The 20,891-nt window shown below is 41.9% G+C and overlaps 1 protein-coding gene across 7 annotated transcripts in view; it reads right to left on the reverse strand.

Annotated features, from left to right (window-relative positions):
* The window catches only part of HIVEP3 (HIVEP zinc finger 3), a 282,773-nt gene that overhangs the window by 19,923 nt on the left and 241,959 nt on the right, over window positions 1-20,891 (reverse strand). For all 7 annotated transcript variants that reach the window (XR_010392644.1, XM_064524926.1, XM_064524927.1 and 4 more), the window contains one exon: window positions 7,513-7,688. Coding sequence is in view for 6 of the 7 variants with exons in the window: in XM_064524926.1 (XP_064380996.1) it covers window positions 7,513-7,688 (176 nt within the window). In the remaining variant the exon portion in view is untranslated. The remainder of the gene's footprint in view (window positions 1-7,512; window positions 7,689-20,891) is intronic.

Raw genomic sequence — 20,891 nt, forward strand, 5'->3', positions numbered from 1 at the left:
CCCCAGTCTCTGAGCTGGGTGGGAGTATAGAGGGCCTCTATCAATCTCTCCCACTGCTGCTTCAGTTAGTATAAATAAATAAGCAACTATTCATTGGAGCAGAGAATTACCCGTGATGCCCTCACAGCTCAGAAGAGTGCCATAACCATCTAGCTACCAAGTTAGTCTCTCTTTAGCCCATGAATTATTTATTTAGCCCATTTTATACAAAATGGAATAGCTCCAATGGGCAAGACCAAGAAAGAGAGACAAAGGCTGACTATATATCCTTGTGTATCTGGCACCCATCTAGGATGTGGCAGATGTGGATTCAAGTCCTTGCTCCAACAGATATTTAATAATCCAATAGGAGAGATTTATTATTTTTAAACTTCATGCCTAAATACTGTTAGCCTAGTGGTTAGGGCACTCGAACAGGAGGATGGGGCCAGCTTGGCTCAGGTCCTTGTTCCAAGTCAGACTTCTCTTTAACCACCTTTGACCAGGACTTCTGTTGTGAACCCAAAGTAACGCAGTCCGACAAAAGCATATTCTTGTATGGGCTGCTTTGGTTCCAGTGAATCAGCATTTTTTAAAAAAGAAAAACTGTTTCACCAAAAAGTATCCAACGAGTTCAACTTGCAACCTTATGGAACTGGAATTTAATTTTGAACCTAAATACCAAAAAGACAAACTGTCTCAGTTTGTCGAAATCAAACCTTGCTGCTACTGTCCATCACACCTTACTGACAAAAATGACCCATCTTTGCTCAATTGCCACAGCAAAATCCCTAACTGGATTCCTGCCACAGATGATACACACAGCAAACAACCCTAGGTAAATGCCCTGTGTGAGCAGGGGTTTATTTGTTGAACTATGGTCTGTGGTACCCCAGGAATCCATCTGTGAACCTCATGGTGAGAACAGTGAGGACGGGAGGTCCACTGAGCATTTTGGTGCCACCCCATCCCAAAACACAAGCACACAAATTCACTGTGGTACATGCTCTGGCTAAATCAGAAGTTATGATGTTAATTAGTCGGGGGGCTGCTTAATCCAATCATCTGTTCTGGGCAAGACAGCAGCCACCCCGTACTCGAGGGAAGGACTCTAGTCCTCAGAGACACACAGAGGCCAGCTTTGGCCACTTGGTCTGCAGGCTGGTTATACACAAAAGTCCTTCATTGCCCCATATCAAAGTGCTGCCCTAACGCTGGTGCATTCGCGGTGAACAGAAACAGACTCGCCTCCCTTTTACTGCTGTGGGATCAGGGCAGACACGGAGGCCCCAGCTGGCTGCTTCAGCAGCCTGCAGCTCTCAGTCCATCACTTAATTTTACCTCTGCTTTGGACTCAGCTCCACCTTGAGCAAAGGTTTGGCTTGACAAGCTCTGTCAGAAACCATCAGTGTCATCTCCTTTTTTTTTTTTTTTACTGGAGGCAGCTGTCCTTGTGCAAGGCAACGCCATGGCTTCTTCTCTTCCTTCCCCATCCAGGGTGCCTGAATAGACATGAGCTGGTGGGCACTGCACAGGCAATGCTAAAAATCTCTGCATGAGTGAGTTTATGCTAAATATCAAAGAAGTAATTCATAGTAAGTGTTACTTTCTTTACGCTTCTACTTTATTTTCCTTTTCTTTCCCTCTTTCACCCTTGTTTGGTTAGATAAGGTAATATCCACACGCGCCGATGAACAAGATAGACCTGCAGAGCTGTAGGTGCAAATCTCACTGGTGCACACAAAAACGGCAGTATATGCATGCCCAGCTCCCTGCATGCAGACAGGGCTGAAGTGTGCTCACTTCACAGAGAATAAAGTCCAAAAAAATGAGAATGCCACTAGCCTTTCAGAATGGGAGACTCAGTGGACTGGATTCTCGTGTGACGTAGGTTTGCATCATTTCAAGGAAGTTAAGCACTTGAGGCTTATTTACGCCAGCTGAAAATCTGAGTTATCATCCGGGGAGCAATTCGGAGGACAATGATATTTATCTTCTCAGGGTTCTTCTTACAGTTTGGGTTTTTAGACCCCTTAATTAATGCTGGCAGGATTATATACTCAAGTCCTTCAGCAAATTTCCAGTGAAATCAACACTCCTTTGCCTAATAAAAGCTAAATATGAATCCTGGAAGGAAGGACTCAGAGGAACTTGTTGCTTTACAGACTTCTGGCTTCTGCATAAAAAATGAACAAAAAAACCCCATAACATTGCTTCCTTGGAAACAGTAAAAAAAAATATTTGAAGGAGCAAGAGACTAGCAGGCAGGGAAGCTGTATTTAAGTAGCATAACAGTTATACTGAGTCCTAGGCAGGTAAGCCCTTACTGAGGCTTATTCACCAGAAAGTTCCCAGATTTGAAATAAATTGGCTATATGTAAATACATTCAGGAATGACTGGAAATGGTGACACCCCCCAACTATTGCTGTACATCAGAGCAGTACATGCAGTAGCAGCTCAGAGATGTTCTCTCACATTATGCCTGCTTATAGCTATGTATTACTGGCTGCTTAAGCTCTTCTGCTGTAGGGAGGTCTTATTCTGTACTTAAAGCAGCTTAAATACTGGTGTTGTTTTGAGAGCACTAAAACTCTAGTGCCCCACAAGCATTTAAAGCAGCTTAATAGGGGCTAGAAGCAGTTGCCTATTTAAATTATAAGAGGAAAATTAATTTTTCAGAATATCTGGTTACCATAATTTAAAGGTTGCAGAATTAAAATGAAAAGTAGGGATTGAAAAAGTTAAGGTTCCTGAAACAATTATCTTGACCATACTGGATATATACCGTATTTGCTAATTCTCCTACTGAAGGTAAACAATTTAACAACAGCAACAACGAAAACCCCAGCAAACACCCAATTGCATGATCTCCGTGTCCAAGGTGACATTGTGATACAAATCTTTACAGCTTTCCTGGACTTACTTAGTTATTTTCATATTCTTCTAGTATGCAAGAGAACAACAGCGATTCTATAACTGTCAGACTTCTATTTTGCTAAAGAGATTGAAGTGTACTCATACGCAGGGGATCAGCAGTAGGCCAATACTCTTAGTCCCAGACAAACACTTGACATAGGCCTTATGTGTGTGACTTAAATATTGCACAGACCTTGATTTAGGTCTCTACATGGAGATATTGTCCCCTACGGAGAATCTGTAAGAGGGAAAGCCTTAATTTATACAATTTATTGGGCAAAAGATTCCAAATTGTTAAAGTTTTACTATTATCTTATACACTTACTGACTTTAAGATTAAAGGAGAGACTTTGAACATCTAGTCTGCCTGTCTGACTTGATACAGGCTAAAAAAAATTAACCGTCTTCTGGATTAAGCCCATCAGCCTGTGTTAGACCAAAACTAATCTTCCAGAAAGGTACCCAGCCTGGATTTGCAGATTTCAAAATACAGAGAATTAGCACATTTCCCACTGAGGCTTGTTCTAAGGCTTAATAGCTGCACTGTTTAAAAAAAATAACAGCTAATATTTCATTTGAAATTGCCAGTGTTTGACTTCCAGCCCTCATTCCTTTTCTACCTTTCCCTGGTAAATTAAAGAGCCGTTTTGCTCACAGTGTTGCTTCTCACGTCTGGACCACTGGGTCGTTTTCTGTTCCCAGTGACACGTCTCACGCCACATTGCGTAAGGGAGCATGCAGCAAATTCCTGAGGATAACGCTCTCTCCTCACCACATCCGAGCCCTGCAAAATCCCAAGGAAAGGGGGGACAAAGGCGCGTTCCAGAAGTGGTGGCACGAGAACGCTCGGATCCTTTCCCTGTTCCCAACAGTTGAGGAAGGGCCCCAGCACACACAGGGTGCAGGGACATTTTACAAACCTATATATCAATCTGCCTGTTATAACAGCAGTTAATTCTTTCAGAGCTTTCAGCCAGTTGGACCTGCTCTGTAGTTTCCAGAGGAGGCTTAGCAGAGCGCTGAGTCTGCTACAGCAGTAATAATAATAAACTGTGCAGCCATAACCTTGCCTTTAAGGGCTGTGGGGGTAATGCATTTAATATATTAACATGTTCAATAACCTCAGTGCCTGTCATGTGCTGATTTAAGGAACTGCAAACTAATTTATTAAAGGAGGACTATGGCTGAGGACATGAAGAAGTCTGGTGTCTGGAAACTGTGAGTGGACTAGACTATCAAATGGGTATCTTCAGCCAGCAGGCACTGATGTCCTTTACAAAAGCACCTTTTAAATTAATGCAAAGCTCCTTGTCCCTTCCGACCTCTAAGCAAAGGCAGTGGCATGGGCACAGCGAGCTGCTCCATACAGTTTGTCCAGAAATCTAAGAAATCGCAAGCAATCAGAACGTGAGAGTCTGATGTGAGTCTGAATCAGAGCAGAAAATAGCTGCGGAGGAGGATTATGTCTGCACAGGGGAGAAATGAAAGTGCCAACAGTGATCCACATCCCCGCGAGGAGGAATGAAGAAAGGGGCCACGCTTCCCTAAAGGGTCGGAATACAAGTGACAAGAAGGAAGGACTTGCAGTTCCTGTGCTCCCCTCTGGGACACAGGTCAAGGCAAAAGCTCTCCCTGACCTTCCTGAGAGAGAAAATTGTTAGATAGCAGCTTCTTCTTCATTTCCTTCCTGGTAAGAAAACAATGAAGAAGCTGCTTAACTTCCTTTTAACAACCTCTTCGAGGCCACTGCAAGAAACCTCTTAGGAGAGGGCTACTACAATGGAGGTACAGACACCTCGTTAAAGAGGCACATGGTCCAGAAATATAAAATCAAATAAACCTTTACAAACCAAATTTCCAAGACTGTTTCCATTAACTAAATGAACACACAAAAATCTCATGGATTTTCTTTGAAATAATAATAATAAAAATAAAACATATCCCTGCAGTTCTGTAACCCAAAAGAACAGCTTTGTTTACAACGAAAGAAATGCACAAAAAGCAGACAAACAGTATAATTAGCGAAAAGCAGAAAATATTTAAAGCTCTTTCTTTTGCAGAAGTTTTCCCAGCTTTGGAATACAGATAAGGATTTTTATGGGGGGGGAGGGGAGGGAATATTTTTAACCAGATAAAGATCCTCATTAAAAATAATAAAAAAAAGTTAAACTGCTTCCAGCATACTTGAGAGTTTAGAGCATTAGATCATACTGGAGAGATCTACCACAGCCAAAATGAAGACAGCTCCATAGATATCCCCCTTGAGTTTACACTGAAGTCTAAAATTATCCTTGGAAAACCGATTTCTAAAAGAGCTTCGATTCAACTCATATTTTTGCAAGTGCAGGGAGCAAGAAGCGGGAGGAAGAGCTCCAGCTTCTCTGTTCTGCAATTAACTGCAGTTGCAAAACTGCACACCAGAAGGGAGGCTCCTTGAGAATCAGGGCCCAAATGAACTTATTCTAGATGTCTCCAAAATAAGCCATGAAACCTCTGGTTCTGCAAACCTGCTGGACCTCTGCTTCACACTCTATCACCAATTGTAAAAACTCTGCAGTGGGACTTTAACCTATGATTTCATCAGCACACAAGGCAGCAGAGAACTTTTCTCACCCTGCAGTAACTGTTTCAAATGTCCACGTGTCTGCACCAGGAAAGCAAACAGCTTTTACTCAAATGCTTCACAGTTATGCAGAACACAAACTTGCCCGCAGGACGCAGCCAGGGCTCTGTCACCCACCTTCCAGCAAAGAGACATTTTCATGCAATTCCAAGATGCCATCATGCAACTATATGTCCTAAAATTGCTGATCCATGGAACTTCTGACCCCTCATGCCATAAGCAAATGGATAATTTTGCATTCAAATCCCAGCACCATCTTTTTTTTGGAAGAAAGTATTTCCATGCTACTTTCCTCACGCAAGGTTCCTGCAAAGCTGAAGAAGGGAAGTCCCTTTGAGGCAAGGGTCTATTTGCAATGTGCAACTGGCACAGTCAGTGCTGACAGTTTGTGCTTCAAGGCAGCAGAGAGGGAGCGCAAAGCAGCTAGAGAGATGGTAAAAAGAATGGTTTGATCTCAGCATCCTGAATAAAAACCTAATAGAAACATGATGGAAAGCAAGGTGAAGTGACGAAAGGGACTGAATGGATTCAGCTCCTTCAAAGGAAAATCTCAGAACAAAGTAACAAAAGCAAGAGGGAAAGAGAAAGGAAATGAATCAGAAAGAAACATAGGTGCTCCAGGTTGGGAGAGAGAAAAAGAACAGTCCCTTGGATCTGCTGCATGTGTCTGACAAGAGAATTTGACCTCGAATTCAGTATCACTTCCCCAGGCTACCATATGATTGGCGATTACCAACACATTACAGAGAAATCACCCACCAGCTTTACCAACAAAACCATCAGCTCTGGGCTCTGCCCACTAAGCCCCCGAAACATCTGGAGCTCAAGGCACTTGTCTAGCACCGAAGTGCAGTCAGGGACGTACTGAGGAACGTGCCCTCCATCGGCACGTCTGGGTACAGCATGCATGCCACCGTTCACGTAGCACCCAGTGCCCTCCTACCCATGTCCACGCTGGGCTGCTCTCTCTAGTAACGGTGGCTGTTTGAGACTGATGCTCTTCTCAGGTGATTATCTTTCCCAGCTGTGTTACTTTCTGGGATTTCGTATGATGCAGCTATAGTTTGCAATGGACCTTCACGTTTATAATCAAGAAAACAAACTCAATCTCTTTACTGTGTGACTTGAAAGAACTAAAGATGGAGGGCAGAGCTTTAAAACTCATGGCTAACAAGGTGACACACTCACGTGACAAGTCAAAGGAACCTGGCATGCTTGGCACTTGGGTGCTTTTGACAATTTTACCAACAGTTTCTTGCAAGAGACAGGTATTTTTGCATGTGTTTTTGCATGTTTCTGATAGAGTCTACTTGCACTGTCCATTTTTCCAAGCACCTGAGACACAAGTTGACTATACTGGAGTTGACCATACTGCAGTTGACCTTTGGACTGAGGCAATGATGGGGGTTGCTCGTGAAGAAAATCTGGTGGTAATGAGGTTATGGATCAATAATGACTAGACATCTTGGAATGGAGGTCTTTCAAGAAAAGTCTATTGATGTGATATATAAAATGCTTAAGCCGCATGCAACTGCAAAGGATGAAAATGTTCAGCGCAAATACAGATCTTGAGAGCACTAGCATAAAAAGCCACCCAAAGGGTATCTACAGGTGCTCGGTCAGGGATGTTTGCCTCTAGCCAGGAGCTCTTGATTCTGATTCTGGGGTGTTTTTGCTTTTTAAATCCCTATCAGTGAAGTTGCATTTCAGGATCATTTCCTTTAAGAAACACAAAGAAGATGGCACAGATGCTCTGCTGCAGGCCAGCAATGATGCTCTCCGCGGTGACTCGGTAGGACACACGTGAGCTTAACACAGTGCTGGTTCTCTTCTGAAAATTTCAGCCAATTTAAGACTCCCTCATCCCCCTCCCTCCAACTCCTGGGGGTTTCCAGACCCTGGAAAGGCTTTTCCTTCCCCTTCGTAAGTGCCCCCAAGAAGGCTTGTAAGTCAATATACTAAGCAGAGGAGCTAGGAGCTGTCTGTCTCTTACCTTTGGTTTTAAAAGCAAAGTTACAGTACTTGCAGACATATGGCCTGACGTCTGTGTGCGTGCGAATGTGTTTCTTCAGCATGCTGGGTTTCTTGCAGCGAATTCCACACTCCTCACATACATACTTCCCTCTTCCACGGCCTCGCACATACACATACTCTTCGTTTGATTTGTACCTATGAGCAACAGGTGTCATGATAAAAAAAAAAAAAAGAAGATTCCCACCTCAAAAGTAGTCACAACTTTCCTAGATTAATTCAGCATGTCATTGACACCACAGGTCTCATTTACCATTTGCTAGCCCAGATTAATTAGGCTAAACTCAAAATATCTTGACGCCCTTTTGCCCAAATGCTTGCCTCCTCTCCTGGAATGTGTTTTTTATGCCCTATATCTGCCTCTCTGGACAAATACCCCGAAGTCTGAGATCAAGTCATAGGGTCACCCGAACGTCCTAATTTTCCCCATCTCCAATCACAAACTGAGACACTCATAATCACCCAAATTCTGTATGTCACAGTCCAACCTAGCTGCCTGAATCATCTCTCTCTCAGCCTGCACTATATTTTAAAATAGTGCAAAGTACTGGAAAAATATGTCCCAGATAAATCTCTTGTGATATAACCTTTCACACCCATTGGGACGACATTAAAAGCCACCTCAAAAGACCATGATGCCACACTGAAACTTGTAGTCCCTGCACAGACTCCTGCCAGAATGAGAGACATCCAGAATGGACACAAAACAAGAAAACATCCATTTCTTTAACATCCTGTACTAACACCAAATGTTAAGACTCCAGACTCCGGGCTTTTTTAACATTGGCACAATATCAGGACTTAGGTTTACTCAAGAGAATGAGATTGGTCATCCTTCCTTCACATTATATATTCATTTGTTTTTTGTCCTCGCATTAGCACATAGGGAAGGCTGCAGTGATGTGAGTTTGAAAAATATTTGTGAGAGTCAGACAAATCGTTTAGCCTCCTGCAGTTTAGCAAATGGAGTCTGTAATTTCCTGTACTTGCAGCACAAGAAGAATAAGGTAACATGAAATTGGTCCCCTCAGATTTTTAAGAGGCTGAATTTTTAAAGTGTGGAACTTCTTGTAACTCATTTTTTTCTGTACAGTATGAAATATGTCTGGTCTTCAGAAAACTCTGAACATCCACACTTGAAAATCAGACCCTCTAGAACATCTTAATAGGGGAATCCAAAGACACCCACAACATCACCAGTCACCTCTTAGTATCTTCCTGATAAAGCCTGCTCCAAGAATGGGGAAAAACCAACAGCCACTCTAAACAGAAGCTGAATAGAAATAGCAGCACAAAGTATTAGTGATAGCTAGGTTGCTGAAATAAGTGAAAATATAGTCAATCATTATATATATATATATATATATATATATATAAAATAGAAAATAACAACATCATTTAAATTTGAGCAAAAATATAGAAAGATCATGAATGCAGCACCGAACTGATATAATGACAGTGGCCTGGTCTACACAGGAGCATCCAGAAAAATGTATCCGTGTTTCCCACAATTGTAGATATCAAAGTGGGCAAGTTACATTGCATGAACCTTTGAATCTTCTACTCAGTCAGAATGCATGTGGCCTTGATTCAATTTTGTTCACTTCATTTGGAAGTGAAATGGTAATTTCAGTTTCACATGGGTCTTCAGGTGACTTACTTCACATGAAATTCAGAATAATTTCCCTGGGTGTCCCCTGGTAGACATGAGGTATGGACTAAATTGTTCATCTCCTGCCAAATTCTGGGCTCTCTTCCTCAAATTCTTATCTGTAAAATGTGGGCAGAACTGCTTCTCTACTTCAGAGGCAAGATGTGAGCAGATGCTGAAAGGCTGTTGAGTTGATCACACTTTAAGGTGCTAAGGTTGCAGAAGTCTCCTAGGTAGGTTCAGATACAGACTGGGAAAGAGAGAGAAAAAATGGGTGTCTAGCTAGCCCCAGTCCAGCCTAAAATGCTAGAAGCAATGCCAGCGTAATCTGTTCTTGGTACCCAACAGCTACACATAGGGGAACAGCTCATATTTTTGTCTTTAACGTCAGCAGAACTTCTCCAGACATAAGCAGGGTAATCTGGTAGCCCAGATACTCCCACATACTCCATCTCCTGTAAGTGAAGCCACAGAAATGCCATCTACCCACAAAAATAAACACCAAAAAATTTAATCACAAGGTTTTCATTATTTGGCCAGAGGGGACTGAGCTGGCATCTGAAGAGCACACACCAACTTCAAGCCTCCACTATGGGATGCCTGCCATACAGATACTAAGGTACCCATAATTAATGGCTAAGGATGCTCTATGTCCCTTCTTCATTCATTCAGCGATTCAATGCTACAGCAGCAAAAGCAGCCCAATAACCCTATTCCTGTTTCCTGTTCAAATCCTTCTGCCTCTCCTTTCTTTCCGTCATTATGCTGGTAATCACCTTGCCATTTAAAAAATGAAATTGCTCCTTTATCAGCCTTGTACTTGCACTAGCCTTAATTACACTCTCACATGGAAATCTCTAAGCAAGTCCTTTGTGTCCAGCAGTCCTCCCGCCAGCCTTATTAAAGCTATCAGGGGCTGTTTTTTCCTGGATAAAGTGACATAATGTGATATAATCTGAAATTAGACATTACAGTTTGACACTCAGTGCAACTGAGCCATCCTTCATGACAGATATTTTTCAACAGCTCACTAAGACCATGTGCATAAGACATAGGGAGAGCAGAGAAACAGAAAAAGAGAAGTAACCTAAAGAAATGCCAAACCAAACAACAAGAAGAAAGTAAGGTGGGCAATTTTGCCATAAAATAGGAGAAGGCTGCTGCAAATGCCATCTGTCTACCTCAAAGGCAGTAATATGTTTATGCAGATAATTACTTCAATACGCGTCTGGTTTCTCTGTGGATCTAATATGCTCATATGATTTGCATCAGAAAGACAAATCAATGACAGCCCACTTCACTTAGAGATTTACCCTGGACAAGGGATCTTCCTGCTCTGTAGCATTTGCTGTAACCAGATTCCTCTAATAGCCACAGTCTGAGATTGTGTCAGCAAGTCTGTGCTGCTTTTCCAGAGCATTGTAGAACTCCTAATCCTGTAGTTAGCAATGTACATCTCCTGCGGTGTCATGGCTCCAATCTAACACTAAGATGATTTGAAACCCAGGAGGCAAACTGGCCATTATGAGCTCAGAGACAAATTTTGGAAATAGTTCTTTCAAATACATACATGAAATGATAACATTTTGGTTATTTGATGCATTTTCAAATGGTTATTTGATGTGCTCTGCTAGCAAATGCACATTTGTTGCATTTCGTGCTGCCACCGCAAATACTTTTCAGAGCAAGAGGAACTGGCACAGCGATGGCAGTATCTGCTGGCAGCAGTAAGCAGTACCAGATTCAGAGATGTGAATGCCAAAATGGGCCATCACTGTCAAAAGTTTCAAGAAACGCAACAATGGGATAACATGAACCTGGAGAAAATTTTCTCTTAACCCTTTCCCTTAAACTTAGTGGAAGCCTCAGTCCATGGAGCATTTATTCCTTTGTAGGTTTTAGGATGATTAACTTTGAATATTTGCTGTTACAAATATCTGGCTATTTTTCTAAGCCACAGACACTTTTTTTGTTCTCAGTGCTGTCAGCCACATCCAAAATCTTCATGTGGCTGAAAACTGCAAGATAAAGCCTTGGAGAGCAGAGGTGGAAGGTAGTTCTGCTGACAGTCTTCCAGCGGGAAGGGAGAGCAGCTTTCTTGGGGTTTCACTGCTCCACTACAAGACACTGCTGGGCTGAATCACCCCTACTCTCCTGCTTCCTACAAGCAGACAGCAATTTGTATTGACCTGCAAAGTGTTTGCTGGTGCAGCTTTGCTCGTCATGAGATAAAGCCTCAGCACAGCAGCTGCACTTAAACTATTTGCAAGTCACACATAGCCACCCTTATCTTGCAAATATCCAAAATTTGTAAGCTTAATAATGTATTATGGTAAAGAATGTCCCTGGTTAATTTTGCAGTAAGTGAACAAATATTTCCTTGACTGGTTTTGACATTTGTTATATTCACTTGTTTGCTTTTTGTTTTTTTCGTACAAACTAACAGAAATTGGCTATCTGATCCCCTTCCTGAGCTGCTACAATCAGTTTACAGTCAAGTGAGTTGAGTAGCTCCAGTTGCTGCCTTCAGTGTAAGTATTCTGGTTTTACTGATGGTCCATTTTGTCTGTCATCATACTGCCCACTCATCTGGCTCGGCTTAATCCCGTGGAGATTCCTGACAGTCTGCCCTGGTATTAACTAATCCAATTTATGTTTTGTGCCACTTGCAAAATTTCCCAGATCTCTGATAAATGCTTAACTATTACAATGTTATTAATTATTAGGAACGTTATTGCCTTTCATACAGTTCCCACCACAACCACCAGACAATTGGACAACTTCTTCCATGGTGACCCCCACATTACCAGCTCTGAAACTGCACGTGCATTCCAGCAGAAGTACTTATTCTTACTGTTTGTATACCCTAGAGAAATACAGGCTGGCAGACGCTATAAGACTTAAGGATCACCACACACAGGTGTGCCCTTAAAGTCAGACAGTTACTATGAAATCTCCCATAACTCAAGCCAAGCCACCACAGAACAAATAAAAGTATTTCTTTACAAAATCCAGACAAGACAACGTCATTTCCAGGTTTCTAAAAGCATCATATAAACCTTCTAGTGCCCTAATTTAACAGATGGGGATACCGCACCAAGACAAACAAAAGAACTTCTAAAGAATTATACAGGAAGACAGAGAAAGAACTGGGAATCAGGAGGACCTGGTGGACAAATCTCCTTCTCACTGTATAAAGTAATGGATCTTTTGCAAATGGCATTTGCTGATCTCATCTGTGAAACAGCAGAAGACAAACATTGAGCTGAACGAGACCACGTCACCTAAACTGGACATACATGAAGAAGCGTAGTATGAAGCTATTACTATAAACATCCCCTTGTTCTTCAGTTGAATATTGGCTGGTCAAATAAGATTTCAACACTGAAAGAACTGCACCACCCAAGAGGGGCAGCTCATGGGCAACAAACCTAGGACTCCTACTCAGTAATACCCCGGGCAGGGACTATCTTCTGTCACATGTATAGCTCTGCCTAAAACAATGAAACCCTCATTTTGACTGGCCCTTAATTCAGATAACAAACCAGCACTGATGTTTCAAAGACAAATAGTTGGCTTGGACACATGGCAGGCGGAGTCCCTCAAGGACTGAGGGGCACCAATTCTTCCCTTAATCTGTATTATACACACTGATGGAGCAGATGGGCCTGGAGACTGTGCAGAGCTGGTCCATACGCACATAGACGCATGCTGCTAGCATGGGAAGAGCGGCCGGGAGAGTCACTGATTCCCGGGTCACTGCTCCCTGCCACAACACACTGCAGTGACTCCAGTGCACACAGCTCTTGGCACATGCACAGGAGGTGGAAGAATGTGTCCTGTCAAGAGCTCTCCCTTTTATGGCTGATAGTGGGCAGCAGATAAAAATACTACAAACACAGCTCCCTCTCAGGAGTGCTACTGTGGTTAGCTTCCTTAGACATTTCAGTCCCATGGCTCCTCACAGCTGCAGGATGGAGGAGCAAAGCAGAGAGACACTGCGACAAACTCACAGACCACGGACACTTCAGTGTCTGATTTGAAAACTTGCAGCTTTGATTATGTCTCTTCTGCATAAATGGCAACCAGAAACACACAGAAAAAAAACCCACATCTCATCCCATATTTCTGTGGCCCTTCCAAGTTTGTTCATACGAATGCAGGACAGAAGTAAAGTCTAAACAACTGCAGGCTCACTTGAGAAAAGGTGACATTTAATGACTCCTAGAGTTTGTGTTTATTCATTAAAAATACAGTAAGATATGAATAATGCGATTGGTTTATAAATAGCAAGGTTTGGCCACAGACAGTATGGAATGGCAGTTAAAGCAAAGGACCAAAAAGGAGGAGACATGAGTAAAATGAGATACCTTTAAATGCTGAACAGGGTAGTTGGACTAGCTAACAGACATCTCCATCTCTAACCACTACAAGTTTAAGAAAGGAAACACAGCTGGTACTCAGCTACACATTTCTCTGGTCCAACAATATTTTGGGATGAACTTCCTTTTCCTCCCAGCAGACATTTACACTGCTGTTGGTTACTAACACTAAAGAAGTACAATATACAGAATTACCTATGCTATCAACAAACCAATCCCATTAACTAGACAAATACAACTAAAAGCATTGCTCAGACTTTCAGGATCAAGTTCCAGCTGTGATTTCGGTCTTTTGCAGAGGAAGTACTGTCAGCTGAAGCAAACTAAAGCCCGGGTTTACGGCTTTCCCTTCATGGACTGCCTTCACTTGGGACTAACAACTGCAGAACTGTCCCCTGGGCTCTGAACATCACCCTGGTGAGACTATAAGCTGATCTGTGCAGCAAAAGACATGGTGTAAAGAAACAAGATTGTGGCCTTTAGCCACAGTGGTCTTCGTAGGGTGACTCCAACGACCACGTAAGTCACTGGAAAACTCCTCACTTTAGGCTCTTTATCCTCCTGCCAGGTGGTTTAAAGAGTAGGACAGCAATAAGAGAAAGCAGAAAAACAGAATCATTTCTGAATAAAAATGAACAAATTCCCATCGATTGTAGGGCAATGTATTTAGCTGCCACACGTTTCTCTGACTGACACTTCCCTATCCATCCTCCCCAGCCTTGTTACAGTGTGAGAGGACTTCAGCAGGGCTTCGTGGACCTGGTGAAAAGTGTAGGACTTTTGGGAGGGATAGAGAGAGGAAGCGAGTTTTCATTTTTGCAAATGTCCTGCCAGCCTAGCATCAGCACCAAAGAGTAGGTCTTGCCAAGCTGTCTCACATTTCCCATTGAAATGTACCATTACATCTCTGCATATAGCAACCGGGATCACATTCTGTCCCTGTTAATTCCTGACCATGCTGTGCAGTGCATTTAAACTCTCTTGCATTTTTTACCCATAGAGATGACTATGAGGACCACCTCTAACCATGAACTATTCATGACAATATCATGCCAAGCTCAGAAGAAGAACTTTTCTTCCAATCCCACAACTGCTTTCCAGGCCCTTGGCTCCATAAAACATCTTATAATCAAGCAAGTAATACTGGTACAAATACACAGGACAGTCAGTAACTCATTTTTGTAGTTTTAATTTCACTATGTAATGCGGGAACTTCTTCACAAATATGCCTTTTGTGATCTTCTGTGTTTCACCATTTCTAGACTTCCTGACATTTCATATTCATTTCCCACCCATGATGGGGGAAGCTATGTACAGAGCAGCACACCAACTATTTGTCACTTATCAAGAAGTATCTTTATGAAATAGTTGGAAAACACTGAAGAAGAACACGGTATCTACAGATGGAAATCCCATCTGCCTACATCAGGAGAGCTACCAGTCAAGGACATCTTGTTGCTGGTTTTTAAATCTACTAGTAGTGATCAATCTGCGTTTGCTCAGAGAACCAAATGGGTGAGGTTACATAAGCATCAAATATTGTTATTTCTGTATTAAGTTATATCAAAAGCGGATCAAACTTTTGCAAGAAACCCTTTAAAGCATTTGGCACAGGAGTGTCCTCAGCCTCACCAAAATGTAGCACCTCCAAAGGGGAAGCTGTTGCATAAGAACATACAATCTTCTTGGGAAAAAAGAGGCGATGACCAAAAAATGAACAAGTTTCTTGCATGTAAGCCCCCTCTGAGTTGTGTAACATGAGGTTAGCCATTGACTGAATGACAGACACAAGTAAAGCACAGAACAGCATATCTGCTCACACGGAAACCGGCGTTCCTTGGCAATGCTGGTTTCCTGCAGAGCAGAACACTCCCTAGGCTTCCCAGCAATGCTCACTGCCACGATCGCAATATGCAGATCACTTCAACAAGAAACTCTAAAGGCAGCTTCAGAAATAAATGAATGCTGCTTGTTTCCTCTCTGCAGGAACTTAAGCATGGATAGAAGGGGTAGGAATTTTATGGCACTGCAAAACAAACAAACAAACAAAAAAACCCCAACTCATCGCACAGGGCAGCTCATGCCTAAGCTACCCTGCCTGCTTTTTCTAATACTCCTAGTGGATCCTCACAGCTCAGATTTTACCTAAGGCAATTTTCCACATTTCTTCAAATGGGAAACAATAAAGTGGGTGTACCCCATGCCGTACTCCTTGTGATCACGGCTCTGTCAGCACAACCTCGGTGGCACTGGCGCTGAGTGGGACGCGCCAGCTGCTTCAGAAGTGATGCTACTAGCACCATGGGTGGTCAAGGCACTGTCCGAAAGCGGATCAGTGATTCTCTGGCCTGCCTGCAAAAATGAACACTGGCAGAGTCCATGTATCATTCAAAAAGCCAGAGGAGTTGCTTCCTTTAGCACTGCACTGTGACAGGACAGCCAGACCACCAGATTTTGGGGATGCTGGTGTGGAAACTTCAAATCAAAGAAATCTTTCTTGATCTGATCACATTTGGGACACTCTGTCCAGGTGTTGCATTTCAAAATTAGTATGACACCAGCAAAGCAAAAAAAAAAAAAAAAAAAAAAAAAAAAAAAAAAAAAAAGAAATCAATATCTCTGGTGAAGGATGGATGCAAAGATGAATTTGGGAGGAAAAACATACAAAACTGAATGATCCAAACATCATACTGAACAATAGACAGGAAAAGGTCTGGGGACAGGCTAATCATCTGGAAAGAGGTACATGATGGGTAGGATGGAGAGAAATTTCTTTATTATTTAAGGTTATCCTACAAACTATGGGGTAAAACTAAGAAATGGAAAATATAAGCTAAATACGAGGAAACGTGGGCAGTCTCTTCAAGTAGGTTGCAGTAAATTCACTGGAAGAGCTGATAGTAATTCTGACACCTCCATAATACACATCTGTTTCCAGAAATAGGCAAATAGAGTGAAAGCAATACAAAAAATATGCATAAACATGCCAAATCCACACAAGAAACTTTCACTAGCATAAAACTGCAGGCCAGAGACTGACTTTTAAAGGCATTTCTCCATCAGCAGAAGCCCAAGCAAAGAGGTAGTTAAACATACATGAAATCCTATTGCCAGTAGAGCTGTTCTGTTTGAAGAAGTGTTGTGGGCTACTGGGATAAGAGAAATTTGCGATCATGTAAGCTGGTCCACACTAGGAGGAATTGCTATGACAGCTTCACCAACAGAACCATATCATCTGATCTTTCCTAACGTGGAGCTTGCCCAAGAGTGGTGTGGTCTGTCCAAGACAGACCCTGAGATTTCCTTCAATTAAATTAAACCAAAACAGAGCAAGCACAACATGAGCAAACAGTCCATATGGATGTATTCTGCAAAAATGGTGCAGTTTTATATTACTCCTCAGAATTTTATGCTTGAGTGAAAGCTTAATTCAATTTTGGGTTGTGGCATCAGACCTCTTCTACTCTATTAGAAGTAAAATTACAGTTATACTCATTATGCTTCTATCTGCTTCACCTTCTCTATGCTTTAATCATTTAATTGTCATTGCAAGCTGCTCTAAAAACACATCTATTTCGGAGAAAATCAATTTAAATAGTTCTACACTGCTTTATACAAGCTGACAATCTGGCCTTTGATTACTAAAATGCACTTACGGATCAAACTAGACTGAAAAAAATGAAAGTACATTCACTGCAAGGTGAAAGTATTTCACTGCAAGGCAAGTGCTACTCCCTGCAAGGTGGCCAGTTTTAGCCACCTAAGCATGAAGAAATCTGGAATAATATTGATTGTGTGTACAGGCTAAATAGCCCCTTCTGGGCTTTCTCTCCATTACATACAGTTGCAAGAGCAGGGAGATACTGCAAAAACTTCCACAGCCTCGCACTTCTCGTTTAACAGTTAGGCCATGTGTCCCTATGCTCAGTAGATGCCGCACAAAACTTGAACAATTATTGCAGAGCACATGCGATCTAAACATCTCAACCCACTATCACAGTGACATAAACAGCAACCAGAAAATTAAGTAATTAGTTGCTGCAGTGTTTTGTAACAACGAAGACATGATGGCAGCGACACAAAACACCACTGCTGGCTTCCACCTCCACATGCCCATTTCTAAATTTTCCCTATATGTTATTAGAAAAAATTAAAAAGCCAGGGCTTTTTTTCCCAGCACCAGTCAGACAAGGTGGGTCATGATACAAAAGTCCACACAGGTAAGCACGCACACAGCTCCCAGGGCACTGCTCCAACACCGCCTCTCCCTTTGGAAGATCAAATACAAATACAATGAAATACTAGATAAGAAAAAACCGCCACAAACTCATGCAGCTGATTGATTCATAAAACATTCATAGAGAAAGTCTAGTGTGGAAATCCCCATAGATGACCTGTCTCAATCCCATTTCTTCCTCCTCCACCCCCACCAGAATTGATTAAACAATTTCCTCAGAATCTGACATTAATGACTCCCTCCGACTCTAAATGACTCTTTTCTGACACAGATACTTCTTGTTCTCAAAACAGTTCTTTCTGCAGCCATAATTCTAAGCACTGTGATGGATCCTGGATGCCAACAGTGTTTTAATTATAGGCTGTCTTCTTGTCCTTCTGCTGCATTTCAAGTCAAGAAGGAGGAACTGTGTTTGATGGCCTTATTCCAATAGTTTATTTTTCAGTTCTGACTGCACTCCCTGCAGTACTTGCATTCTTGAAGGCATGTTAGATTCTGTAATACTTCTTGATGCTAAACAGCTCAACAAATTCTTTACAGAATGGTTTTGCATCGAGGTCAGTTACAACTCACAATACTTCAACCAGCACTACACTGAACTTGTATCTCCAATACAAGAAACAAGTGCTTATATTATTACTTTCTGCCCACTACTCTTCTTGTATGTGCTGCATGGTCTTTAGCTCCAGCCCCCTCACTTTATTTCACAGCCGCTAGCAATATATGCTGGAGCTTATCTTAACATAGTTACAAACATTCAAAGAAATATACTTCTTTATCATTGCGAGAATTTGGCCTCTGAGATGCATAACCATAAGTGCATTTTGATTATTTCTGTATACTTGAGCAAAGAACAACCCATTTTCGACAAAAGCATGCTTTTGGGGTAAACATGACACCTCTTTGTTCAGGCTGGATATCATCACATTGTAGTTACCTCCACATTTATTTCAAGCAGATTTTTTTCTACATCATTTACTGCAAGTTTGATGCTATTAATTAGTATTTTTCACATTTTCTGACTTTTTCCACTTGAGAAACAGAATTTTCTGTAGCCCAGTAAAAATTCAGTTCTTTGCAAAGTCAAGTCCATTCCTCACAGTAACCGTGCTTTGAGCTGATTTTTACTTACATGGGTAAGTACTACCAATACTTCAGTCTCTAATTAGTCCATTTATTAACTGCTGAAATTCACATGCTACAAGATTAAGATCTGTAGTATAACAGTCACTGGAGTCTCTTGGAAGCCGTTTTCTTGCAAAAAATTGCTTTCCTGAGTGACAGTCTAGTATGACTCAAAGCTTATCCCATTCGTGGGTGACTTTTCCTCTGGATTTCAACCCCCTTCTAGCTCCGACCGGAACGTACAGAGGATGCTCAGCACTTCTGGGCCTGATGCATGGGCACATCTGGAAGATCTCATTCTTGAGGTTTTCTCCTTAAAGCCGCCTGGCTCCAGGATGCTGTTACCTCCTCCTCTAGCACTCTGCGCAGTTCCCATCCATTCTGAGGCGTTCACGTTGCTCTGCTTGCTCCGTTTTTGACCCAGGTCTAGTTTTTGCCGGACACCATGTCATTAAGATGCAGCACAGGGGAGTGCTGTTATCAGACTGGCCCCGGTTACCTAACACGAGTCAAGGTGAGAAAAGCTTAATATTCTTGTCATGTGACAAGGTGAGTAACCATTGACTCCAGTGACTATGTTACAGAAATGCATTTTCTCTTCTGTCACCACATCTGATACAAGCCTTCTTGTTCTCCAGCCTATTAGAAATGAATAAATATCCCATTTACAACTTACACCTCAATGGAACACACTGATGGGTCTTGGGGACAGGTACATAGAAAAAAAAAATCACTGCTGCCTCTGTATATTCTCCATTGCTTTAAGTAGCTTAGTTTTAAATTATTAAAAAGTGGAATTTCATCATTTCTCTCGAGAAACAAATTGACAATTAACAGAAGGTTGGGTTGGTTTTTTTTCCTGGCATTTTGTCTGAAATTGTATTTACATCATCCAATTATTGTTTAAACTCCTGGAAGTAAATGCTTTGTTTTTAGAGATCACTGACCATTATTTGGAACCGTCCCATCCATGGTCACTGGTAGGCAAGCAGAGAAAAAAAAAAAGCCACCTCCTTGCTTTTACAATAAATCTACAGTCTGGAAGCTAATTCTGTAAGGGCTTTAATATAAAAAATACATTTTATGCTCAGCCTGAATGCCAATAGCTTTTGTGGTGAGACTCATACAGTTGCTATCTATTGAAGTTTTTTTTTTTTTTGTAAAAAAACCGATAAAAGTCTAAGTCATGCTGCACATTTTTAAACTAAAACACTATTGTGTTAAAAAGCCAAATTTCTGCACATAAGAAAAAACAGTAATTAAGACAAACACCACACAAGGGAAATTTAACTGCATTGTTCTGCTACTGCTCTGGAGCGAGGCACTTGGAGCCCAACTCCCCTGTGTCCCGTTCCCTGTGTGATTATTTACTACTCCGCAGTGGGAGTACGAAGGGGGCAAACAGCGCAACCAGAGCTGAATGGTGCATTTGAAAACCACTTTACGCTTCAGTACGTGGGACAAGAAGCAGCAAGAAAACTGAGACTCAGATCAGCAACATCCACCGCTAATTCACAGTTCTTCAGCTTATTTCACTTACTGGAAATAATCTGCTTGCCAACATTATTGGACAGCAAGTGGCTGCAACATGAACAAACCAAATAAACAGCAAAGATGATCTCAGTAATAACAAGGAGCCCACAGTTGGAATTTAAAAGAATTGAATATATCAAACCTACGCATCAACAGCTTTTCAGCCCTAAGTTCAAACCTTTTACCAAAACTATGCAAGTTATCATTTTATCCTGATCTGTAATGTGAACCCAGCCCAATGCAGAGTATTTGCATGCTGGTGCCTTGGACCGGCCAGGACTGTCCTTGCCCACGCTACTGCAGCTTAGTGCAATTCAAAGACATCTAAGATAATGATCCAGGCACCAAGTAGCCACAATGCCCTGGCACTGTGACCAAGGTAAGGAATTTTTACTGCTGAATGCAGTTATTTA

This window comes from Dromaius novaehollandiae, chromosome 23 (assembly GCF_036370855.1).
Source record: "Dromaius novaehollandiae isolate bDroNov1 chromosome 23, bDroNov1.hap1, whole genome shotgun sequence".
Lineage (NCBI taxonomy): Eukaryota > Metazoa > Chordata > Aves > Casuariiformes > Dromaiidae > Dromaius > Dromaius novaehollandiae.